Source organism: Pelophylax lessonae, assembly GCF_965119305.1.
Source record: "Pelophylax lessonae genome assembly, chromosome: 8".
Lineage (NCBI taxonomy): Eukaryota > Metazoa > Chordata > Amphibia > Anura > Ranidae > Pelophylax > Pelophylax lessonae.
The window spans coordinates 148,569,598-148,596,826 of NC_138775.1; the positions used below are offsets into that span (position 1 = coordinate 148,569,598).

Genomic DNA, 27,229 nt, shown 5'->3' on the forward strand with positions numbered 1-27,229 from the left:
TCAGCAAACCCCCTATGCTGTAGAAGCCTCCTTAAGCCAGATGTTCACTAGCAGGCACTCCTGTTTTATCATACTTTAACAGGAAAGCAAAGCGGGTTCCAGCAACAATACCATGAACAAAAGCAATGAACAGCCAACATCGGCAGGACCTGAAGCATCTGTACCAACCACTGATGTTACCCAGCTCATTTACTAACATGGCTGGGAATCCCTGGCAATATAAGCAAATGGGCAGGGATTGGAGGGGTTCCATCATTGCCTAAATATGTCCACATGATCATATTTGGAAAATATTTGGAAAATAACATGTTGACAGCTTGAGGAGTTGTCATTTGGCTAGTGGTAATGTTGGGATCAGTTGTGTGCGCTGGGCCATCAAGTTTTTTTTTTTTCAGGTTGAGCCCACATGAGTGCCCCCATAGCAAGCTGCTTGTTATTGTAGCACTTGGAAAAGAGGAGGAGTCTAGAGAACTGTCAGGGGAACCCAAAAGAGGAGGAGCCATTGGTTCCTGCTGCTGTCAGTCAACTCCTGTAAGGGAAGAGTGGGGGTGTGCCCTAGTGCTGTTATGTGTGTCTATGGATGCACACAGCCCAACTTGGGAGCGCACTCATGGTGTGTCCCCCTCAGCATACAGCTTACTGGGTGGGAACTCGGAGAAGAAGGGAAGTGGAAAGCACTGGTGGGGAACTCCAGAAGAGGAGATACGGGACTGCTCTGTGCAAAGCCCTTACGCAAAGCAGGTACGTATAACATCTTTTTTTATTTTAGGAATATAAAAATGAGATTTAAATATCACGTTAACCACTTGCCGGCCAGCCACCATAGTTTTACTGCGGCAGGTCGGCTCTGTTACGCGAAATGACATACCTGTACGATGCTTCGTGTAGCAGTTTGTGGGGGCGCGCAGGTGCCGACTGGCTAGAGGGGTCGCCAATCAATGGGTTCCTTTGATCGCCCCATGGGTTAACCCCTTCCCTGCCAGTGCCATTATTACAGTAACAGTGCATATTTTTAGCACTGATTACTGTAGTAATGTCACTGGTCCCCTCAAAAGTGTCAGTTAAGTGTCCGAACTGTCTGCCGCAATGTCGCAGTCCCTCTAAAAATCACTGTTTGCTGCCATTACTAATAAATGAAAATGACATAAATCTATCCCCTAGTTTGTAGATGAAATAACTTTTGTGCAAACCAATCAATATACACTTATTGGGATTTTTTTTTTTTACCAAATATATGTAGCAGAATACATATTGGCCCAAATTGATGAAAAATTTAGATTTTTTTATTTTTTTTATTGGGAATGTTTTATAGTAGAAAGTAAAAAATAATTGTCGCTCTTTGTTTGTTTATATCGCAAAAAATAAAAACCGCAGAGGTGATCAAATCCCACCAAAAGAAAACTCTATTAGTGGGAAAAAAAGACATCAATTTTATTTGAGTACAGCGCGCAATTGTTAGTTAAAATAACGCAGTGCCGTATCGCAAAAAATGGCCTGGTCATTAAGGGAGTAAAACCTTCCGGTCCTTAAGTGGTTAACATACTGAGGCAGAAGATGCATCAGTTTTCACGGAAGATCCTGAAGCATAAAAATGAAATGACAAGCTTATTAACAGGTTTGGACAGGACTTGGACAAGTATAATTACAACTTCTTTTCAAGTCACAATAAATTATTTCTTATATTAAAGTCTTCCCTTTTTAATTGGACTTATAACTAATTAGTATACATCATTAATTAGTATATACTGTATACCTGAGTACTGTCTGTGATACTTCCTCTAACATCTAAGTTTTCAGGAAACACTTTTAGTGTGTTCCCAAGCAGCTATTTGGGCCGAGAAGAAAGGAACACCCCAAAATCTGAAAATGTAAATGTTAGTGTAAATAAAAAAAAGTATCATGGACAGTACTTAGCTGTTTTTTTATGCAAGTGCACTAATGTAAAAATCAAACAATAAATAATGCATCACTCCAATTTCCTCAGTACTTACTATTAAACAGTGCTTACCCAAAAACACAATCCTTCTTATTTATATATATTACCAAATCAATCCCCACCTTGGCACAATATATAAAAAACACACTTACGCTCATATACTGTATATTCATCCAATCTAGGAATATAAACAGATTATCAATCCCATGTATGTAAGTGAATAAATTAAGCAATTTTTATACATTCACATACAGGAATATAAATAATCATATTAATGCACCAAAAAAAAACATGCAACTATGTGATAGTTTACAATCTTTCTTAGTCCTTCATAATATCTTGTGTTTTTGTGCTACCACCACATAGTTTTCAACGACAGTGAAATCTTCCACCTTCAGTTTTCTTTTTGGATGTGCACCAACCTTTGTTGATGGACCCGTTTCCAGATAGTCAAATCAGCATTTATCCCTTAGGGATCGACCGATTATCAGCAAAGCCGATATATCTGGGCCGATATCAGTGGCGGCTGGTGCTCAAAAATTTGGGGGGGGGGGGGCGCAAAAAGAAAAATGTAATAGGTATTGCGGCAAAAAAAGCGGTAAAAAAATTGTGTGACTTTGAGGTCATGGTACAGGCATGGCACAGATGATGGTATAGGCATGGCACAGGTGATGGTATAGGCATGGCACAGGTCAATGTACAGGCATGGTACAGGTCAATGTACAGGCATGATGGCACAGGTCAATGTACAGGCATGATGGCACAGCTCAATGTACAGGCATGATGGCACAGGTCAATGTACAGGCATGATGGCACAGGTCAATGTACAGGCATGATGGCACAGCTCAATGTACAGGCATGATGGCACAGCTCAATGTACAGGCATGCAGCTTCACAAAAACCACACAGTGCGCCGCCGCCATATTGTCTAATTTCGCCACTTCTTCACTTCACTTCACTTCACTTCACTTCACAGTTCTTCACTTACCTTTAGCTGGGCTGCTGCTAGTCCCTAACGTTCTAACCTCCCTCCCTGGCTGCGCCTGCGGCCTGCCTGAAGTCGACTCGAGGACTCGTCTGACCTGGTGGGACTGGGACTGCGGGAGACTGGTCTCGTCTCAGTCAGTGTCGGTCTGTGGTGGGGTGAGCCAGGTTTCCGGACGTCTCCTACCGTCCTACGGTAGGTCGCGGGCGGCTACGCCTCACTCACTCCTCCTCGCGCTCCGATGTCCGATCCGTCTGACTGTCAGCTCCTCCACGGTCACGCTGCTCTTGCGAGTCGATCGCCACTCCTCTCTCTCTTCGTCGGGCCGCGGGCGGGAACGGAAGGTGATCGTGACGCCGGGGCGGTGCACTGCCTCCAGGCGTCACATCACCAGGTCCGATGTCCTCCTGTGACTGGTCCAGGCTGGACTCTGGGCCAATCACAGCCCGGACATCGTTAAAGTGGGGTGTGTCGGGGCGCATTGCTCTGCGCCCCGATGACCCCCAGAAGAGCGCCAATCGGCGCCTCTGCCAGGCGAGGGTGGGGTCAAGAACCCCACCCCCCCATACCCAGCACTAAGTCCGGCGCCCCTAGTGGGCGAAAAATTGTTTTTTTAATTTTTTTTTCATTTAATGTTTTTTTTCTTTCTGCTTGTGTCTGGGGGGGGGGGGGGGGGTGGCGCCCCTGCGCCCCCTATGGGCGGGCCGCCACTGGCCGATATGCACTTTCCCCGATATATTGGAATCGGGCCTGGAGGTTACTGATATTGCTGATATTTCTGGAAAGTGCTTGTACCGGGGTGATGCCTGCAGCTAGAGGCATCACCACGGTACCGGCGTCCATAGCTGATGGTCAGCTGTCTTGTAATGACAACTGATCCAGCTGAGAAGCCGCTCGGCTGTCATTACAAGGAGCGGGAGGGAATGTCCCCCAGAACGTCCCCCGCCCATTTTCGTGGCTCGCCCGGGTGTCCCGTCCCACCGGGAGACCCGGGCAACCAGCCTGCATGGCCGCTGAAGACCCGATCAAAGCCGCTTTGGGATCTGATCGGGTCTCCATGTAAAAACCCAAAAGTGATGTCATGACATCCCTTCTGGAATCTCCGAGTACTGGGGCCTGATATAAAAAAATGACAGCATATGACTTTGCGTTTTGAATGCTTTTAAGTGCAGCAGAGGGGTTTGGGGTCTCTAAGACCCCCAGATCCTTCCAGAAGAGTACCTGTAAAGTAAAAAAAAAATGTACGAAAATATCGGCCGATATCAGCCGATACCGATACGCAGTGACCAAATTATCAGTATCGGCAATGAAAAAGCGATATTGGTCGTTCACTAATATCCCTACATGGGGTTAAGTATCAGATCTCCACTCTTCCTTTTTTTACCACTCCAGCTCAAGAGAAAATAAAAAAAAACTTGCATTTTTGCTTGCACATGATTGGATGATGGAAGTCAGCATAGCTTCTGCTCATTTACCAAGCAGTGGAGCAATTGCAAGTGCATAATGTATTTGCCTTTAGTAAATCAATCCCGCAGTGCTTTCCACTAGGTGGGGATTGTTTTGATTATTTATATAAATAATGATTGTGTTTTTGGGTAAGTACTGATTAATAATACGTGTAGAGGAAATTGGAGTGATGCATTATTTATTGTTCGAAATTTATATTAGTGCACTTGCTAAAAACACCTAAGTACTGTCCATGATACTTTTTTTTAAATTGACACTAACATTTACATTTTCAGGACAAGATTTTGGGGTGTTCCCTTCTTCTCAGTTCAAACAGCTGCTTGGGAACACCCTGAAAGTTTGTCCTTAAAATTTACAGTAGTTATTAGTAAAAAAAAATAAGTATCACAGACAATACTTAGAGATATATACTGTATACTGTAGCCCAGCCTTTCTCAACCTTTTCAACACAGAGAAACTCTTGAAAATGTTTCAGGTTTCAGGGAACCCCTGCTAAAAATGACTATATTTATAACTCATGATACATTAGTGTGATGGTCAGTGTGATGAATTCTCCTTACACTTGTGGACATTGGGAAGAATTACATTCTTCCAGATAGCTAAAAAGATCAATGGTGTCAGGGGAACTTATTTGAGAGGCAGAAAGTGCTCATTGCTCAAGGAACCCCTAGCAACCTCTGGAGGAACCCTAGGGTTCCACAGGACCCTGGTTGAGAACCACTGCTCTAGCGCTACCCCGCTGGTCAGTGTGGTCTGTCTCCCACCCTGCACAGCCAGGCACACGAATTTCCAGGCATTCAGAGACAAGAAACAGTCCTTGCAGCTTTGTTTGTTTTTTAAAGAAATAATAAAAGCTGAGCTGCGCCTATCAAAGTAATACATTTAAGGAATGCCGTGAATGGATGAGTGAAGAAAGCAGTGTATGGAATGCTTGCAATCCAAACAATAAATAAATAAAAAAAAATATATATATAATAAATATCTGAAAGATAATAAGTTAATTATGTGATGGTGAAGCAATAAATAGGTGACACAATAATATTTTGCACTTGACAATCTAGGAAGCATAAATAGATAAAAAGTTCATTCAAGTGAGTCTTGTGCCAAAAAACGTGAATAATCTCAAGTAGTGATCAGTGAACAAACACATAAGTGACTCCAGCACCGGATGGTAGAGCAAATCATAAAATTCTTCTGGGTGTACTATACCCTTACCTTACTGCTGTAAGGAAACCGCATATAAAAGATCTCTGGCAATCTTGCAATATACTGTATCCAGGATGAAGACTGTAGCAACCTAAAAATTCCAAATGGAGTACAGACAATAGAGACTCTTATGGTGTAGTATATTCCAAAACATTTGTTAAAAATAGAGCAGTAGTAACTCACATTTCAATAGCAGATAGTCGGCAGGTTACATCCAAAAACGCAATAGCTCTGGGTCCAACAGGACGGCTCGAGGCACAGAGCCATTGCGTTTTTGGATGTAACCTGCCGACTATATATTATTTTTTTTTTTTTCATTCATCCAGCTTTAGTAAGGCTGAACAGGTAGCTGCAGTTATCTCTTACTGCATCTTTGACGTGATAGCACAGGGGCTTTCTTTTTACTTTGTTTGTTTTTTGTTTTTTTATTTAGGGGAATCGAACTTGGGATAGAGAAGGGTGCATATAGGATGCCCAGTTGATCGCAGAAATGTGTAGAGACTGAACCATATACACTCCAGTATATAAAATATCTTCTTCTCAACCTCCAGCACATACACTTGCTTACAGACTATCACTCCCAGGACCAGCTAGCACTGATGTCAGGATATGACACTGTCTCATTTAGACCCAAAGCAGGGAGGGGCCGCGGGCCGCTATGGTGTTACAAAAAATGGTAGTCCTTAGTAATAGTGGTCTTACATGTGGCTACTGCTCCCAGTCGCACCTCTCAGGCCCTGCCAGTCCTCCTGGCGGCAGCTGCCTCTTTCCACTGCCCATGCCACCACAGTCCTCCTGACTGTCTTTGCACCCATCCCAGTCCTTTCAGGCATTCCTCCGGACCGTGTGTCATTCACCAGCCCTTTTGGCTTTTCCTTGTTCCTTCTGGGGACTTGCCTGGCAGTATTCTCCTGCTGTCCTCTCCTTGCTCCCATGCCTCCTGTCCAGGACCCCTCCATGTGTTTTGAGAGAGTCCTGTCTGCACCCGAGCCCAGGCCCAAGGTCAACCCCCCCCCCCCCCACACTGGGGAACTCCCTTAAAGGCCACTGACAGTCTAACACTCCATCTCCAACTTCCACCCATACACAACTCCTCCCCAGATGGGCTGGCCCAGAGTATTTAAGGGGGCCTGCCCCCTGCCAACCCAGGTTGGGGATTGGTCAGAGCCCTCAGAATACTCTAGGCAGCTCCACCTTACTACCCCTCCCATTTTTTTAGAAGGTTCCAGCACATTCTAGATATACGGGGGAGGTCTCAGTGATGCTGCCTGTGTGTCATTCCCAACCCAGGAAACAAACAGAGACAGGCTTGGCTGCCAGCCAAGCCTCCTAAAACGTACCTACACTAAACAAAACCTATCTTCAATGCTAGCACTAGAGGGTGCTACAATACTAATTAGTGATATATACTAAGTAGATATAAGTCCAATTAAAAAGGGAAGATTACAATATTAGAAATAATTTATTGTGACTTGAATAGAAGTTGTAATTATACTTGTCCAAGTCTTGTCCAAACCTGTTAATAAGCTTATCAGTTCATTTTTGTGCTCCAGGATCTTCGATAAAAACAGTTAAGTACTGTCCGTGATACTTTTTGTTTTTAGGTATGTGCTGAATACGTATAGACGAAATACGTACGTATAGAAGGAATTGGGACACTGCACTATTTATTGTTTGATTTCTAGTTCTGGGTGTGTGAATCACAAAAATTGTTACAGCTGGCTCCTATATTAGAGGGAGAGGTCTGTAATAACTGCGCAAACCGTTTATTTCTTTTCTTTTTTAGTGTACTACTATAGCTACAATCACCTCAACCATTTATTTTATGGGAAACTTCCTGCAGATGCCATTAGTGTCTGTAACCTTAGAACAAACTGCCCTTAGCACAGGTTTTACCCCCATAAGCACATTATACCTTTTTAAGTACCTCTATAGGACTGGGAAAGCAAGTTCCACAAAGAAAAATATGCTGTGTAACTGGAAATGATTGTTTAAAAAATATCTGCATTCAGAAAGATGTGAAGAACATTTCTCTTTCAGCACTTTACTGAAAAATGACTTTCTCATGTCTGAGCGTAGAGGTTGTGCAATCAGCCATATATGGTCAGGACTTCCTTCCACAACTACTAGCACGCAGAGCCAAGTCATATGTATTCTCACCACCTGAACAAATCATTTGGAAACAGCAGCCTGTGTTTAAGGTGCTTTGCTATGACAGCAGTTGGATTCTAAATAGGTTTTGCATAATTCCATAAAACGAATTTGCAGGGCTACTACAAATGAAAAATGTTATTGAATCATAGTAATGGAAAAAACATGATTGTTGTCTGGAATTACGATCTGTAATACTTATGCCTTGGAGTTGATTTACTAAAGACAAATTGGCTGTTCACTTTGAAAGGGAATTTTCCTTTAGTGAAGCTCTGCTGACTCTTATTATTCAATTATGTGCAAGCAAAAAAACTTTTTTTTAAAATCTCCTTGGACGTGATTGGGTTTTCTCTTCAAGATACATTTTTCCACATTTACTAAGCTGAAGGAAAATTCCTTTACAAAGTGAGAATTCCCATTGCAAAGTGAGCAGTATATTTGCCTTTAGTACATCAACCCCATTGCCTCTATTCTGACTTTATTTCTGACCATTTCTAATTATGTAGGAAATTTAGTTACACAACGAAGAACGTCACATGCACAAAGTACCAATATATACTTTATTAAAACTAAAAATTGTGGAAATAGACAGTGATTATTATAGTATTGTTATTTTGCTACATATTGGCAGGAAAATAGATGTACTGGAATTCTGCTCTCTGTCTTTTCTGTATATGTAAAAGCATTATTTGAGACATTTATAGTATTATATTTGTCTAAATGTTTTATAGTATTAGATATAATTATTATAGTATTATATTTATAAGTATTATATTTATATATCAGTACTTAACAATTATATGTCAGAGTGATATGTACTGTATATTAGGGGTAGGCAAACTTTCAGAGGTTGACATCTACCTGGACAACATGAAGGAAATCAAAGGTCCCCGGGGGGGGGGGGCGTCCTTTAAAAAAACAAACAAAAAAAAACAAATACAAAGTAGTCCCAATAAAAAGACAACATGAAGAACACATAGTGTGTCACAGTTGCTTCCTCTGCCCCCCTTTACATCACTCCCCCTCCCACAAAAGTTTCCTCTGCCCCCCTTTACATCACTCCCCCTCCCACAATAGTGTCCTCAGCCCCCCTTTACATCACTCCCCCTCCCACAAAAGTGTCCTCAGCCCCCTTTACATCACTCCCCCTCCCACAAAAGTGTCCTCAGCCCCCCTTTACATCACTCCCCCTCCCACAAAAGTGTCCTCAGCCCCCCTTTACATCACTCCCCCTCCCACAAAAGTGTCCTCTGCCCCCCTTTACATCACTCCCCCTCCCACAATAGTGTCCTCAGCCCCCCTTTACATCACTCCCCCTCCCACAAAAGTGTCCTCTGCCCCCCTTTACATCACTCCCCCTCCCACAAAAGTGTCCTCTGCCCCCCTTTACATCACTCCCCCTCCCACAATATTGTCCTCTGCCCCCCTTTACATCACTCCCCCTCCCACAAAAGTGTCCTCTGCCCCCCTTTACATCACTCCCCCTCCCATAATAGTGTCCTCTGTCCCCCTTTACATCACTCCCCCTCCCACAAAAGTGTCCTCTGCCCCCTTTACATCACTCCCCCTCCCACAATAGTGTCCTCTGCCCCCCTTTACATCACTCCCCCTCCCATATTAGTGTCCTCTGCCCCCCTTTACATCAATCCCCCTCCCACAAAAGTGTCCTCTGCCCCCCTTTACATCACTCCCCCTCCCACGATAGTGTCCTCTGCCCCCCTTTACATCACTCCCCCTCCCACAAAAGTGTCCTCTGCCCCCCTTTACATCACTCCCCCTCCAACAATAGTGTCCTCTGCCCCCCTTTACATCACTCCCCCTCCCATAATAGTGTTCTCTGCCCCCCTTTACATCACTCCCCCTCCCACAATAGTATCCTAGTGTCCTCTGCCCCCCTTTACATCACTCCCCCTCCCACAATAGTGTCCTCTGCCCCTTTTACATCACTCCCCCTCCCACAGTAGTATCCTCATTCCCCCCCAAAATTAATTTACTCAACCCCCCCCCCCATATACATGCACAGTAGTGTCCTCTGCCCCTCCAACGCAGTGTCCTCTGCCCCCTTCACATCCTCTCCCCCTGCACTGTAGTGCCCTTTGTTCCTCTGTCCCTTCACATCACCCCCCCCCCCACAGTAGTGTTCTGTGCCCCCCATAGCAGTTTCTGCTGCTCCCCACAGTAGTGTCTTCTGTCCCCCCACAGTAGTGTTGTTTGCCTCCTCCACATCTCCACATCATCCCTCTGACACAAACACACAGCAGTGTGTAGGTAGTACAATACTTGATGGAGGACGGAAGCAGGAGCTTCCAGTGTTAACTTATCATATTAACAAGCTAGTGATTGGTTGCTAGGAGCGCCTGGTGTTCCAGCAACCAATCACCTGCCGGTTAACTTGAACAGTTAACTGAGGCAGCTCCCACCCTCTATCCGGTTATGTGTTGTGCAGTGAAGATAAGAGCGCTGGAGGCTGAGGGAAAAGACCGGCACATCAAGAATTTGTTCGCAATCTACTGTCCGCAGTTGAATGGTAGATCGCGATCGATGCGTTGCCAACCCCTGATGTATTTATTTATTTATGCAGTATATATGTTTATATAATGTTTCTAGAGCCCTTTCACACCGAGGCACTTCTAAACTGCCCATTAAACGCTAAGCGCTTTTCCAGAGCATTTCAGACATATGCGATGCGGTTTTTAAAGGACACAAAAACCATTGAGATGCTTTTGAAGTGCTTTTCTAGCGCTTCTCAGGGGCTACCCATTCATTTTAATGGAGAGGAGCGTTTTTGAGGCCGTTTTTTTTTTTTAGAGCTCCAAGCATGCTCCAAAGATGCTGCATGCCTGATTTTTTTTTTTTTTTTTACCGCACTGCCAGCGCACCGTCTCAGTGTGAAAGCATTTTATTGGTTTAATGGGAAGCAGTTTTCGTGAGCTTTTCAGGCACTTTTTTTTTTTTTTTTTTAACGAAAAAGCGCTTGAAAACTCAGTGTGAAAGGGCTCTTCGTGTGTTATAGTATTATATGCATATATAAATATCATCATATTGTTTTTATATTTAGATATAAGCATTATAAATATATAATAGTATATATTTATTTATTTATACATGTTATAGTAGATGGGGAACATGTCTTTGTTGCTTCATGTAAATGAAGTCACTTTTCACCTTTAAAAGTTCTCTCAGTTTATCAATAATTTGTAATAGTGACTCATTTCAGGAATTTAATACAGAAAATTAGTATATTGGCTATTGCCGTGTCTGTGCCACATTACAGGTATTAATGGAATCAAATATTTTATTTATTAGTATTTAATAAATGGAATAAAGCAACAAATAAAAAATGGCTTTCATATAAGAACAGATGAGAAATGCAGCTCCCATGACAATCTTTTTATGGCCAGAATAATAAAAGAATGTGTGCTCAGAAGCCAAGATTGCAGCAGGTAGAGAGATAAAACTTCATACAATAAGCAGCTTCAAAGGGCTCCGTGTATTTGGCAAATATCATCAGGGAAATGATCAGCGGAAAGAGATTTTTTTTATTGTGGTGTTTCAAAATGATTCACAATACAATGTTATAACGAACAATATAAGAAACATTACAACTTTCGTAGTTTTCAATCATTTGATTCATTGTCAATTATCACTGCAAACGTCAGAAGTGCAGGAAGGTTGGCTGTGCACAGCGCCCTCTAGTGGCCAGTGGGGACGTGCGCGGCGTAATGGAGAGGAGATTCCACACTTTTGGGGAGTGGACTCTGTCTTGCGTCATAGCGCTTTATTGTATAAGGCGAGACAGGGGCACTCAGCTTCATTACACACGTGTAGAGTTCAGGAGGAACTCTCATCCATAGCTAGACGTCTGCTACTACCTCCAATACACATTATTGGTTCATCATTCCTGGAGACCGTGCTATGTACTCTTCACCTACTGCTACAATAATGACTCTTCTCGGAATCTTCTTCTGCTCCCTGCTGGCTTCCTCTATTGCAGGTATGGAAAGCTGAAACTTCCCAAAATCTACAGGTTTATAGAAATCTAAGCATTTTCATTGCCTTTAGAAATGTTTTTTTTTTTTTTTTTTTTTTTATCTGTATGTCTGTATTGCTTCAGTTTAGTTGAAAAAAAAAAAAAAAAAAAATATATATATATATATATATATATATATATATATATATATATATATATATATATATATATATATATATATATATAATATTTATTTATAATAATTATTATTACTTTTTTTTAAACAGTTTCTTTTGAATACATATATAAATTATTTTATATTAGTATTTTATTTATTTATTTATTTCCTGTTTAGTTGGAAAAAAAAAAAGGTGCTCTTTTATAGCAAGTGTATAGAGGTATAAAAAAAATTTAAATGGTGTTTTTTTATAGCAAGTGTATAGAAAAAAATAAATTGGTGTTCTTTTATAGCAATCATATAGAAGTATTCAAAAAAGTAAATTGGTGTTTTTTTAATTTTTTATAGCAAGTGCATTGAAGTATAGAAAAAAATAAATAAATTGGTGTTTTTTTTATTGCAAGCGTATAGAAAAAAATAAATTGGTGTTCTTTTATAGCAAGCATATAGAAGTATTAAAAAAAGGAAATTGGTGTTTTTTATTTAATTTTTTATAGCAAGTGTATTGAAGTATAGAAAAAAATAAATAAATCGGTGTTCTTTTATAGCAAGCATATAGAAATAAAAAAATAAATAAATGAAAAAAAAATGGGTGTTCTTTTATAGCAAGCATATAAAAGTATAGAAAACAAAAATAATACATTGGTGCTCTTTTATAAAAAGCATATAGAGAAAAAAAAATAAATTGGTGTTCTTTTATAGCAAGTGTATAGAATTATAAATATATGTATATATAATAATAAATTGGTGTTCTTTTATAGCAAATCCATGCTGCTCTAACCCATGTCAGAACAGAGGGGTATGCATGACTGTTGGCTTTGACCGCTATGAGTGTGATTGCACAAGGACAGGATACTCTGGGGAAAACTGTACCACACGTAAGTGTTTCACCACATCCTTCTATGCATTACATTACTGTCATTACTTAATCAGGTGCTAAAGGGTCTTCTTTCTGCTTTCCACAGCTGAATTTTTAACATGGTTGAGAGTTACCCTAAAGCCTTCACCCAATACCGTGCACTACATCCTAACTCACTTCAAAGGCGTTTGGAATATAATCAACAATATCTCCTTTCTACGAGATGCCATTATGCGTTATGTATTAACATGTAAGTACCCTTTTGTAGATGTTCTATCAATTTTAAATTCCATTATGTAAACCATTTCATGGGAAATTCCAGTCTACATTATATTATTGTGACATCCAGTAGGAGTTTATTGCAAGAGTGATAGGCAGAGAAAATTGTGCTGGGCTATGTACTGTAATAAATCATAGCATTCCAAAGCAGTACAATAATTGATAGCCTTGTTAAAAATGTTATGTAATTTCCCGGTGAAGTGAATTGCTTGGGGTTTATAGGATGATGTTTTCAAATGACTTTCGCAAATACTAAAATGACGTTGGTTATCATATCATTTTTAAGCTATATATTCATTAGTCATAAATGCTTAATTATGATCTTGTGGTTTAGGTGGGCACAAAAATTACCTAAAAATCTTGCAAAAGAACTTTGTGAGGTATAGAATAAACCAGTGATAACCCAAAACTGAAATGTCACTTTGATGGAGTTGCTTTTATAGTCCTCTGTCCCAAATTTCAATAAACAGAAATCACAATGAGTATGCTCACTTATAGGTCAGGATTTAAATATAAATGTACCTTATACTTTGAATTCTTTATAAAATTCATCCTTGTTTTCCTTTATAGCACGCTCCCATCTGATTGACAGCCCCCCTACATACAACAGCCATTATGCCTACAAAAACTGGGAAGCATATTCCAATATTTCTTACTACACTCGATCACTGCCACCAGTGGAAGACGATTGCCCAACTCCAATGGGTGTGAAAGGTAAAACATTTCTAGCGTTCAGTATACTTAGTATGAAATTTTGTTTGGCAAGCAAACCAAAGAAAGCATACTAGTGAGCCACAGCATGTACATCTGTTATAGAGTATATGTAATTGAGGTATAAGCAGAGAATATAAAACTGCAGTTTGATATTTGCAGGTAACTGTAGACATAGAGTTAATATGAAAGTTAAAGTATATCTGAAGCCAAAACTTTTTTTGTTGCTTTGGATAAAATAGGCAAGGTTTAGAATGCCTATTTTAATTTTTTTCTGTGTTCCTGCCTGAAAATTCACCTTCTTTGTCCTACTAACCATTGTCATCAGGACTATAGGTGAGGAAAAAGCCACCAGTTGAGTAGTCACTTGAGGAGGAATAGTGGAGGTATCTTCCAGTGGGGATACTTGTGCCACTGATAATTGTCTCTCATTTTGGAGAGCTATATCCTCACTTACTGTGGTGTCTGTAGGAGAAGAAGTAAAGGGAAATCTCCCCAATGGGATACACAGAGGAAACCATCTCTATTCCATCCAAAATAAGAAAGTTTTTAGATAGACTTTCATAATGAAAAGTTTTAGTGACAGTTGAAAGTTTACAGTTCTGTATGCTCATTGTTGCTGTAGGCACGGTCAAATGCTATAGCTTTCTGCTAAAGTTGATGAATACACGATCAACGATGGACCTTGAGGTTCCAGTTAGATAGACAGTAACTGTTCAGGTATTCAGATAAAAAAAAAAAATATGTTGGTAATGGGTATTATTCATCTGCTACACATTTCTACTCCTTTCGTTATAGGAAAGAAAGAACTGCCAAGTGTCAAAGAGGTTGTAGAGAAATTGTTGGTTAGAAGAAAGTTCATTCCTGACCCTCAAGGAACCAATGTGATGTTTGCATTCTTTGCTCAACACTTTACACACCAATTCTTTAGGACTGATGTCAAACGAGGAGCTGCCTTCACTAAAGCACTTGGGCATGGGGTAAGAACAAATACCTGCTACTTTTTATTACATTTATAAAATATGTTTAGTTTTACTTGAAACTATCCAAATATGTATGGATCTAAATATGTGCCTTGTATTATTTATATAGGTTGATTTAAATCACATCTATGGGGAATCTTTGGACAGACAGCACAAATTACGTCTAAAAATCAATGGAAAATTAAAATTCCAGGTATATATTGTTCTTTAATACTTATAGATATAATAATGCTTGGCAGTAACCAAGCATCATCATCTGACAGGCATAACGCATTAATATACATTTTTTTTATTTCACTAGATTATTGATGGTGAGATGTACCCTCCAACAGTGAATGACACAGGAGTTGAAATGCTTTACCCCCCACATGTGCCAGAACATCTTCAGTTTGCAGTTGGACAGGAGGTTTTTGGACTTGTACCAGGTTTGATGATGTATGCTACCATATGGCTAAGGGAACACAACCGTGTCTGTGATATACTGATGCAGGAGCATCCTGAGTGGGACGACGAACGTATATACCAGACTGCAAAACTTATTTTGATTGGTGAGTACACATTTTTACAGGAAGAACTTCCTTTCAGAAAAAAAAAAAAAAAAAACAGGAACAAGAGATGCATATTTAACATTATATTTTGGTACCACAATGTAGATTTCAGCTTTTTATACTGGATAAACAAGCTGCTTGATTTTTTTCATGGGACTCTGGTAGCCAGATCTATTGAGATCCTACATCTAAACAAGCACAAAGCATTGAGGGCCTCCCACATTCTCTATTGGGTTTTTTATTGTATATTTTATTATATGCCCAAAATATTGGCAGGAACAAAACTCCTCAACCAGAATCTGCACTAGGGAGATCTTGCCACTGGAGACCCCAAGCAATTATCAAATGACTCAAACCTCAAGAGTGAAATAGGACTTTTGAGTGAACTGTTTCTAAAAAAAAAAGTTGGCCTATGCCTTATTGTTCATTGTAGATATGGAACTTTCATACCAATTCAGCAAAAAATGTTTTTAGGCTTTGTGGTAAAGAAACATTGGATTTACAGTGTAACTTTAAACAGGGGGGGGGGGGGGGCAATGTTTTTACATTAAAATAAATTGTTATATTTAGTGGTTAGTTGTGCTAGTAACAAAAGCAGTAGCAATTATATTGTCATTTTCAGTTTAATTCAGACTGTACTATTTATTATCTTTTTTTGCTGTGACCTGTAGATTAATTTATACCACTTTTACTTATGCCACCGTAGACTTGCTAATGAAAATAATATTGTGAGCTAATTAAGCTTCACTTGCTAGTAATGTGCCATACAGATGTGCAGTAAGGATCACAGTGTTAGAAATTATTGCTACATGATGGGCAGTTTTCAGCTTGTTCTTTAAATATGTTCAACTTGTTCTATAAAGATGAATCATGTTCCCACTACTTGTTTTGAACCTGTGGTCTGAGATCTTAACACTTGCCTTTCTATAATTACTCCTAGACCATTACAGCTTCTGTATATTGTTAGTCTTGACGAATGGCATTTCATCAAATAACACCTTATTCTTTTCTTTTTTTTAGGTGAAACCATCAAAATTGTAATTGAAGATTATGTGCAGCACCTGAGTGGTTATCATTTTAAACTGAAATTTGACCCAGAGTTGTTGTTCAACCAGAGATTTCAGTACCAGAATCGAATTGCTGCTGAGTTCAACACACTTTATCATTGGCACCCTCTTTTGCCAGACATTTTCCAAATAAATGGGCAAGAGTACAACTATCAACAGTTCCTGTATAACAATAGTGTGATGTTGGAACATGGAGTATCCCACATGGTTGAATCCTTTACCAAACAACAGGCAGGAAGGGTAAGAATTCTTCAGTCATTAGTAACATGAGGGTTATGGAACACGTTTTGATGCAAATACTGGAAAATGTACTGCTACATTAAAATTTCAACATCTAATATACCAACAGACATCCCAGGAATTATTAAGAAATGTACTCATACACACACACACACACACACACACACACACACTGATAGAAACATTAGTTATAATCATATGACATTTTTATGTCTGATATGTAGAAAGCTAATAGTAATAAACTAGATGAAAATCTCAAAATTGTCCAATTGACTTTCCACACAACTTTGGCATCCCTGATTTAGGGTTCGTTTTAGGATACTGAAACAGAATTAAAGGATAAAATCTCAAAATAATAGAGCACATATAATTTATTATATAGGAATGAGTCTCTTAAATGCATAAATAGTAATGCACACATATTAGATAGGAATGTGTCTCTTAAATGCATAAATAGTAACATATATAAGATACAGCAAAGTCTGATTAGTGCTAGATAACACTTGTATCCAGAAGTATTACTTACAGGTATTGAAAAACCTGCCCTGTTTTAGTCATGTGAAAGTCTTGGCTTTAATTTGATCCCTAACCTTACTTGTTTTTTCCTGCTCATAGGTGGCTGGAGGCAGAAACTTCCCTGCAGCAATTTCCAGAGTAGCCATGGCTTCCATACAACAAAGCAGAGAGATGAGATACCAGTCACTCAATGAATACAGAAAACGATTTACTTTAAAGCCTTTCAAATCCTTTGAAGAGCTGACAGGTATGACTTGTTCTTCAGTTATTTCTGCTCAAAGAAATTCAGTAATAGGGTTAAATGCGTACTTGAATTTGTGTTATTTTGAAACGTTACACGGAGTGCAAGTTCTTATCAAACATAATTGTTAACAAGTGACAGCATGTAGGGAAAACAATAAATAGACGCACACAAGAGATTACAAAGTACAGCTTCTGTACAAATTAACCTTGTGTTTACCAATTATTTGTCTCTTCTAGGCATCTGTATGTAAAACTGGCTCATACTTTGCCTTCATTTCAAGGAATACATTCATATCTAAATTTCCTTGAAAACACTGAATAAACAATAACCCATTTCACACACTGAATATTGGAATAGTGACCAAACCCAGTAGATAACTATTCAGTTACAAATGCAAATCCAAGTTGATAGGGAAAACGATGTTGCGATGCACAAAATATTGCCTCGAAATGCAAATATACTTTTTCCATCAGTTTCATTCCGCCATGCTTAAAGATCTTTTCCAAAATACCCTTGGTGCTATGAGAATGTGAATGTGTTTAGAAGGTCTTCTGTAGAAGGCAAGTGTTTTAGAACATAGAATATTACCAGGGCTTTGTTGGACTGATTATAAACCTAAAGACCAGTTGAAAACACTTCTGATTCAAGCTTTAGAGTTTTGAAGAAAAAATGTTCAGTTTACTCGAGATGAAAAGTCAGTATACTAGAGGTGAAAGGTAATATTTCAGATATTTTCTGATAAGTGCCTGACCTATTGGTGGCTAGATCTCCTGAATACCCCACAAGCTTCAATGACTTTTAGATAAACCAATAAACTGGACTAGGCAACACAGTTATGTTGTTACATGTGCCATATAGGGTAACTTCTCAAGTCAAGTTTGGGGTTATTATTAGTGACCACTTCATGGGAGACACCTTGGAGCTAATGTCCATTTATCATCATGTTTGGGTTAAGTACAACCTTTCAGTAAGACAAATACTGTGTGATTTGTGCGGAACAATGACAAAGATCGTGTTACACCTTTGTGAAAAACAGAGCATTACACATGGTGTCATGTTCTTTTGTACTTTCCATTTATTGCAAAATAGAATATATGGCATATTCTAACTGTAGTTTTTATGAAAAACCAGATTAGCAAGGCTATAGACAAAAATCTGCTTTAGGGCAAAACATAATACTCAGTAGTTATATTTACCGTGGACAAGGGCTTAAGCTCAACTTACTGTTCTGCTGACACCTCTCCAATAGAATAATTTAGGTTTTAATAAAGCCTTACACTGGCATTAAGGCCAAAATATTAATATTTCTATGATTTTAAAACGTGTTTTTTTTTTTTAATGTTTTATAGGAGAAAAAGAATTGTCTGCAGAACTTGAAGAGCTCTATGGAGACGTTGATGCTGTAGAATTCTACACAGGTCTTTTGGTAGAACAACCCCGTCCTGGGGCCATTTTCGGAGAGACCATGGTTGAAATTGGTGCTCCATTTTCATTGAAAGGCCTTATGGGTAACCCAATTTGCTCTCCTGAATACTGGAAGCCTAGTACATTCGGTGGAAGGGTGGGCTTTAATATCGTAAATAGTGCCTCTTTACAAAAACTCATCTGCAACAATGTTAAAGACTGTCCATATACTTCGTTTAATATATTTGGAAGCAAAACTGCTGAATCAGCAAGAATTAACACAAGTTCTAACACTGCGCTGGATGATGTTAACCCAACTGTACTACTGAAAGAACACTCCTCAGAGCTGTAAACACTGCTGATTCCCAAGAAACAAGGCCATTAAACAAAGCTTGTTACTGATGTACAGAACTTCTACATGTTCCTAAAGCATTATCTACTGTTTAAATATTCTGCCTAGGTGATTGTCTGTCAGTTTTGACTTTTATTTGATATTTTTAATATTTATTGATATTGCTGCAAACTTGAACTGCTGGGCAGATATTTTAACGTTACATTTTTCTTGTTTTTCCTGCTTGCCTTAAAAGATAATTTGTGGTAGCCCAACTATAATATCTTCTGGCAGGAAATTAGAGATATTGGATTAATTCTGAGGTCAATGGACTTTAATAATGACATACAAAGAGTGGTGATGAGCTAATAAAAAATGAAAATCATCATTATTTATTAGTATGATTACCCTAAACTGCTGCAAGCTGATTTCTGATTGATTGATTGTTATGTGCTTTTACATGCCATTTTTGCATGTTGTTAAAATTGTCCTTGTAGCACAAAAATTGAGCAAAGAGCACAGATGTGTTTTCATCTAAATCAATCAATGAAATATGAGCTTGCAATGGTTTTATGAAATATGACTGCTGAGAATCCACATTTCTATGTCTGGGTTACTTTACACCTAAACGGTTCTCATCTTGATGTAAACTTTAGCCCAGTCATATGTACAGGTATGTTTATGCCACACAAGCTGTATGTGTTAATGTAGGGATGTATGGGAAACTTCCAGTCATAGGGTGATTTTGACACTTTATGCTGCTACTCTACTTGAATTTTTACTGCTGCTCAGGATTTCAAGTTGCCTAACATGTCACTGTATGATATACTTGTATATTCCTCTTTATATATTCTATGAGGTAGAATGAATGCAATTCTAAATGTATAAGTGATCTAACTATTACTTGAACTCACATAGGGCTGGTGTATAGAATCACATCCTATAACAATACTTGACAATAATTCTTTCTTACAACTGATTTTAAGAATGTAGCATAACATATTTTCTGAGTGATATGCCATCAAAAGCACAATAATTGTTGCTGTTGCTTTTTATTCAAGTTTGATTTATGGGCATATCTCAAAGTTGTTTTGAAACAAATGATAATTTGTTGTTTCCAGGGCCCGTTGTATACCATGCCAGTTTATAATGGGCCATTTCCATTATATAGCTGGAACAACTTACTTGCCCTTGCAACCAATAAAGTGTGTGTCCTCATTCTGCCAGTCCTTGTCAAGACTTGTCTTATTGTTGTATGTAAAACTAAAAATGAGTTGAAATGTTAACAATTATTTATTTATATATTTTGAGATATAAAATATTTATGCATTTTGGAATTTGCACTGACCCTGAAGATAGCAGCTTTTATGGGTATATTCCAACACGTTTAAGCCAGGCTGCATTTTAAATGTCTGTTGCAGGTACCCATATTATATTTCTAAGATTAGCAGAGCTGGGACTCTGGGATATTTTATATGTGCCATGGGACACTAGAACTCAATATTGTATGATATTTGGTCTATTAAGGTTGTTTTATTTATAGTAACTTATTTTAATATTTGAATGTACTTTTTTACATCTATTTTTGTAATTTATTTATTACAACTTCAAATAAATTTGTATTATTACATTTTTCTTGTCTGTGAATTGTTTTATATCATCTCCCTATTAAAAATATGACAGTATACTAATATAGGAGGTCCCAAAGCTGACATGTTTTTAAGGTGCATGCTCATGTGGCTATCATCCTTATCCTTGCTTTATTATTCAGTCATTAACCTGGAACAAACCTTTTTATATCAAGACACCTCATATGTACACACGTGTTCCAGGACAGTGATTTACCATTAATGATATAAAGTTACGAATGGTAGTCTTGGACCTTACATATTCAAAACCAGTCATGGATGCTGAGATTTATGCGAAGATATCAGCGATGGCTTCGGGATTAAAAATACAAGCATGCTATTTTTTTTTTGATACATAATAATAAAATCAAATGTTCCATTGGCAAGCTAGGTAGACAATCCTTCATATTAGGCTTTCAGTCTACCAATAGAAAAGAAAGTTTACAACATGACACTAAAACTTTATAAACAATATTCCCAGATTTTGTTGAGATACTTTTTTATAATCTAACCCCCTCATAAATTAAGCCTGGTCCATTATCAGCTATTACTAGCCTATGTTCCCTATACTCATACAGCACAGCTTGCAAAACTAGTTATTTCCCACCATTCTACTGGTCATTTTGTACAAATACTGGAGCTATCATTTTGTACAAATACTGTAGCTATAACATTGTAAACCAGGTAGCCAGAAGTCATGTAACTAAATATAATAGAAACAAATGTTATTTGAAAAATGTGTGCATCCTTTTACCTCATATCTTGGTGACCATCATTACTGAAGGAACTCCTCTCCTATGAGGGCATAGACATAATTAAAAAACTTCTGTCTGAGTTCTCAACCCGTCCCCACTTTAATGTTTGTGTGACTCATATTAGATTAAGTGTACTCATAAACATTCAAATGGTTGAAACAATGACTGAATTAGCTAGTATTCGTTCACTAGGTATACGCATTAAGAATTGGTGAAGTGCTTTTGGTGAAATTAATTTCACTGTGAGATTCTCCAGGACTTAGAGAACTTGGAGTCCAAATTCACTCACATTTCACAGAATGTCTCTAATGGAAAGGGCTTTCATTAGCTTCTGGTTTTGATGCTCTTACATCCAAACAGAAACGTTTCTACACTCTTCAATTATTGATTAATTATTATAATAGCATTCACTATTAAAGCCCCCCTTACTGTTACTTTTGATTCCTTGTACACAAATTCTTTCATGGTGCTTGGAAATAAATAGTCCACAAGACTGGATATATGAAACAAAGTTCAACTTTTACTTGAAACAGCAACAGTTATAAAGGATCTCTCAAACCCATTGGCCTTTCTAGTTATAGTGACATGAGCGCACTCTCTATGAATACTGTAAAGCTGCCTGTTTAATTGGCACCAGGGGATCACCATTTCTTTCTGTGTTTTGTCCTTCTGGAGTATTAATCCTTCCCCAGGAGTGAATCGCGGCCAACAGAACCATGCTCCCCCAAAGCAGGGGATGCCTTAAAAGTAAACTTCAACTGTGCACTATAGTCCCATTTATACTGATTGGTAAGCTTTCTTACTGGTGGTCTCCAGTGGTCCTTTCGAGTAAGACTTTTCCATATAAATGAATATGGCTGCAGTATGCATGAGCAATATAAAGAGGAGCTGCCAGGAACCTTGTTGGAGGAAAGATTGCTGGGTTGGGGAGGACTGATGGTCCGGGTCGTGGAGCAGGGAAAGGGTGAGCTGCTGTGACACACAAGCTGGTTGGGGTGGTGAGAGCTACTTCTGTTTGGCTTGATATTTTTTTATAGTTGTACCAGCTGGGAGCTGGTTATGTGGAGGAGCTGCCACTCTGTTGGTATTATGTTTGTGTGCTGGAATTTATCCAGAAACTCTCATTAAAATTGCACCCAGGGGAAGGTGCTTGGTCAACTGCTGCTACCGTTGTGTTGGCTGAACATTATCTAGAAAATTGATTTGTTTTTGAACCAATGGGGTTCCTGGATATCTAGAGGTGCTTCGGCCTGGGCAATAGTGTCTGCTTAGTGGAAAATATGGAAAAAATGTATTCCAATACTATTGTTTATTTAGAAGTGCTGTCATTGCCTTATCAAGCCTGTCCTCCTAATCAAAATGTTTGTCTCTCTCATATGAATGTCCCAGCTTCCCTAACTCATTTTAATTCTAATATATAGGTTTTGAATAAAAAAAAGTTATTTTTATTCAGTCATATTTTTTTAGTGCAGGTCAATAACCAAATTGCTTGGCTAACTTCAAAGGATTGGCTGCTTTCAGCCTCCTTTTTGTTTTTTTTCCCTACCTTTAAAACTTACTGCCACAGGCTAGACTAATACCCTGTTTTGTGCCCTCACTCCCCTGTATATTTTGCACCCTGGCAGATGAAGCACACAAACATATCTAAATAAGCTAAGATATATACACGTCCAAATGGCACAGATCATTAGTAGTATATATGAAAAATTACATAATGCTTCAAGAATATACATATTTAGGCACACAGTTAACACTTTGATTGCCCTTAGATGTTAACCACTTGCCAGTCATTAGTAAAATACAGTATTAGCATGGATCACTGTATTAGGGTTACTATTGAGGTCAGTGTCAATTAGACCGGTGACAAATGAGGTAAATTTCTTTCTTGCAACCAGTGGTTGCAGGAAAGAAATTAGCTTGATTCCCTCATCAACACAGACAGTATTAAGGCAGGAATTACTCCTGCCAGGCCATTGTCTTCTCCCGGCGGGGGAAGCCATGCCTGCAAGAAGACAATGATTATTACTAGCGGCTACAGTAGCCACTAGTGATACTCGCAGGTAAAACTGGTTGGACCAAAGGTAATCGTTTGATTGGGGTGGGCGTGAGCCCCTCCTTGGGACATTCAGACCCCCGACTTCCGCCGCCTTCCCATCAGGCACCCCCTTCATCTGTCCCCCCATCCTCCCCCTCCTCCACATATGCTGGGGCTGTGTGGGTGGTCTGGTCCACCTCCTGGGGTGGTGGCAGGGTGCTATGCTGGCGATGGTGGGCAAGGGGGTACGCCACCGGCGACCGGATGATTGGCTGTGCGGGGGAGAGGATTGTACCTGGTGGGGGCTCCTGCCAGGGCCCCCCATCCTGCCTGGACCTGTCCTTGAGGTTTAGGAATCCCCTTCTGGGTTCCTGGGAGCCTTGTGATGCCACGTGGGGCAGCCATTTTTTTGTAGCCTGTGTGCTCAATGCACATCGGCCATGTTTGTGTAGTCCGGTGGCCATTTTGTGGTGGTTTGCCATTGGAAATAGAGGCGGCCATGACTGCGGAGTCCTGTGGGAGACAATTTTTGCAGGGGAAGCTTCTCCTCATCCCCTGGTGCTCAATGCACATCGGCCATGTTTGTGTAGTCCGGTGGCCATTTTGCGGTGGTTTGCCATTGAAAATAGAGGCGGCCATGACTGCGGAGTCCTGTGGGAGACAATTTTTGCAGGGGAAGCTTCTCCTCATCCCCTGGTGCTGACTCCTGGATGTTTTCACTTCCTGATCGCCGCGCGTGAAGTGCAAATTATCCTGGTGGCTGCTAGGTGGTGAGTCTGGTGGGGTCCTCTCCCTCTCTTTTGAGGATTGCTTGGTGCTTTGTGTCTGGCAACTGGGTGTTGCTGCCAGCATGGTGGGGGTTGTCCCTTTGCAGTATTTTACACTTTTTGTGGGGTCCCCCTGGTGACTCATGGAGTCTTTGGAGCACATATCCCCATCTGATCCCCTCCCTAAAGGCTGCTGGGTCCTCCATCCATCGATGCACTGACGGCGGTTCTGGAGTCCTTTGTGTCCAGGGTGGAGGTAGCTTTTCTGGCGACGATGGGCTAGCAAAAAGGGCTGTCCTTGTGGCTCTGGAGGTAGCATTCTAAGGTGGACAGAGCGGTTTGTTTCAGCCCTCTCCACTGTACACATTCCCGGGGTGGAAAACTGGCAGGCGGATTCCTCAGTCGGCAGGGGTCGGACCAAGGGAAGTGGTCCCTTCTTCCGGAAGTGATTCATCAATTGTGTATCCGGTGATGCATCCCCAAGGTGGATCTGTCTGCGTCTCGGCTAAACAGAAAGGTGCAAACGTTTGTGGCTCGGTCACGGGATCCTCTGGTGGATGCCAAAGATGCACTGGTGGTCTTGTGGGGTCAGTATTGTCTGATTTATGCCTTCCCTCTTCTCAAGATTCTGCCAAGACTTCTATGCAGGATGGAGGCAGAAGGGATTCCGGTCATCTTGGTGGCTCCGGACTGGCCTTGCCGGACTCGGTATGCCGTTCTGGTGCGGCTGATCGCCGACGTTTCTTGGAAGCTCTTAGGTAGGATCTGCTGACCCAAGGACCAATCTTCCATCCTGCTTTACAGTCACTGACTTTGACGGCTTGGCTGTTGAACGCCAGGTTCTGATGAATAGAGGTTTGTCTGTGTCGGTGATTCCAACGTTGTTAAAAGCTAGGAAATCAACTTCTAGGAAAATCTACCTTCGTACGCGGAAGTCATACATTGCGTGATGTGAGTCTCTTGGTGTTAATCCTCGCTCTTTCTTGGTGGCTCGGATCTTGACCTTCCTTGAGCAGAAACTGGCCCTGATTACTATCAAGGGTCAGGTGTCTGCCTTAGCTGTCTTGGCCACATACTCCCTGGTGCATACTTTTCTTCAGGGAGTTAGGCACTTGGCCCCTCCAGTGCGGTCTCCATTGCAACCTTGGGACCTCAATTTGGTGCTCTCAGTCCTCCAGAAGCCTCCTTTTGAGAATCTCCTGGAGATTCCCCTGCTTACACTGTCCCAGAAGGTGGCATTTTTGGTGGCTATCACCTCTGCGCATAGGGTGTCGGAATTGATGGCGTTATCCTGTCGTTCACCTTACTTGGTGATCACAGAGATAAGGTGGTTCTTTGTCCCTGTCCATCGTTCCTTCCAAAGATTGTTTCTGATTTTCATTTGAATGAAGACATTGTGTTGCCTTCCTTGTTTCCCAGGCCAAAACATCAGAAGGAAATTGCCTTGCATGCCTTGGATGTGGTCCAGGCAATAAGGGTGTAACTGGCAGCTACGGAGTCTTTTAGGAAGTCAGACTCACTATTTGTGCTCACGGATGGGCCTCAGAAAGGGTTGTCCGCTTCCTCTGGGATCATTTCCAGATGGATCAGACAGCCAGTGATCCAGGCTTATTCGCTCAGGGGTCAGGTTCCTCCTTTTCCTGTCAAGGCGCACTCTACTCGGGCGCTCATTGCCTCCTGGGCCTTCCGTCATCAGGCGTCAGTGACGCTTGTTTGCAAGGTGGCCACCTGGTCATCGGTGCACACTTTCACAAAGTTCTATAAAGTGAATGTGTTGGTATCTGCGGATCCTTCTTTTGGCCGCAAGGTTTTGCAGGCTGCTGTTTAGAGGATCTGGTCCTCTTTGAGGATTTTTTTTTTTTTATCAGGTGAGCTCCAGTTGTTTTGGTTGAGCTCCTGTTTACCTGGTTGGCTATAGTTAACCTTGGGACTTTATTTTTCGCTGTTCCCACCCCTCATGTTTAACACTGCATTGGGACGTCCCAATGGTAAGAAGATCAGGAGCTGTGTCCGTCAATGAACATAAGAGAAAATGGGATTTTGACTTACCGTAAAATCCATTTCTCTGATGTTCAGTGACGGACACAGCACCCACCCCTCTGTGGAGTTGTAATATTTCTGACACTGCTTGTAAGAAAACTGAGTTCCTATAGCAGAGAGAGGGAGTATACCCCCGGGGACTGGCTATAGGCGTAGCCAGACTTTTTTTTTTTTTGCCTAGTGTCCTACTCCTGTATTGGGCAGTATAACCCAATGGTTACGAAGATTAGGAGCTGTGTCCATCAATTAACATCAGAGAAATAGATTTTACGGTAAGTCAAAAAGCCACTTTTTTTATTGGGTATGTTTTATAACAGAAAGTAGAAAATATTGTTTTTTTTTTTTTTTTCATTTTTTTGTTTCTATCACAAAAAATAAAAAACCCAGTGGTGATCACATACCACCAAAAGAAAGCTTTATTAGTGCGAAAAAAATTAATAAAAATGTAATTTGTGAACAGTGTTGTATGACCGTGCAATTGGCAGCTAAACTAGCGCAATATTGAATAACAAAAAATGCTCTAGTCATGAAGGGGGTAAAAGTGGTTAAAGACTGTGAAAGGGCCAGTCCCAGATCCATATGTGTGGCCCATAAAATGATAGCTTTAAAATGTTTTTTTTTTTTTTGACCCCTCCCTCTATGGATGAGTTGATACAGTATGTAAACTGAACAGATGCATTGCCTTTGAGAAGTATGCTTATTATTAGTGTTGAGCGAACACGGACTGTATTATTCGTGTTCGTACCGAATAATTGGATTTTTGTTACCCGAACACGAACACGAACACGGACACTTTACTGTATATTCGGGTAAAAATCCGTGTTTGGTCGTTTTATTTCCGGGTTTTGCATGCTTTGGCGCTCTTTTCATGGCGGGCTTTCAACAGCCAATCAACAATCGTTTAACTGGTGTGCCTTAAGCCATCCCAG

General features: G+C 40.2%; 1 protein-coding gene across 1 annotated transcript; it reads left to right on the forward strand.

Annotated features, from left to right (window-relative positions):
- The first annotated feature begins 11,577 nt into the window (after nucleotides 1-11,577).
- On the forward strand, nucleotides 11,578-19,210 carry PTGS2 (prostaglandin-endoperoxide synthase 2). Its single transcript, XM_082265708.1, has 10 exons — nucleotides 11,578-11,739; nucleotides 12,655-12,771; nucleotides 12,859-13,002; nucleotides 13,602-13,745; nucleotides 14,541-14,722; nucleotides 14,835-14,918; nucleotides 15,027-15,273; nucleotides 16,294-16,580; nucleotides 17,196-17,343; nucleotides 18,690-19,210. The coding sequence occupies exons 1-10, from the start codon at nucleotides 11,661-11,663 to the stop codon at nucleotides 19,094-19,096; spliced, it is 1,839 nt and encodes a 612-aa protein (XP_082121834.1). The 5' UTR covers nucleotides 11,578-11,660; the 3' UTR covers nucleotides 19,097-19,210.
- The last annotated feature ends 8,019 nt before the right edge of the window (nucleotides 19,211-27,229 follow it).

Bases quoted from the DNA above. Each gene is read 5' to 3' on its own strand.
- PTGS2 (XM_082265708.1), top strand. From the start codon at position 11,661: ATGTACTCTTCACCTACTGCTACAATAATGACTCTTCTCGGAATCTTC. The intron at 14,919-15,026 runs GTATATATTGTT...TTATTTCACTAG, and splicing joins ATGGAAAATTAAAATTCCAG to ATTATTGATGGTGAGATGTA. The intron at 15,274-16,293 runs GTGAGTACACAT...TCTTTTTTTTAG, and splicing joins TGCAAAACTTATTTTGATTG to GTGAAACCATCAAAATTGTA.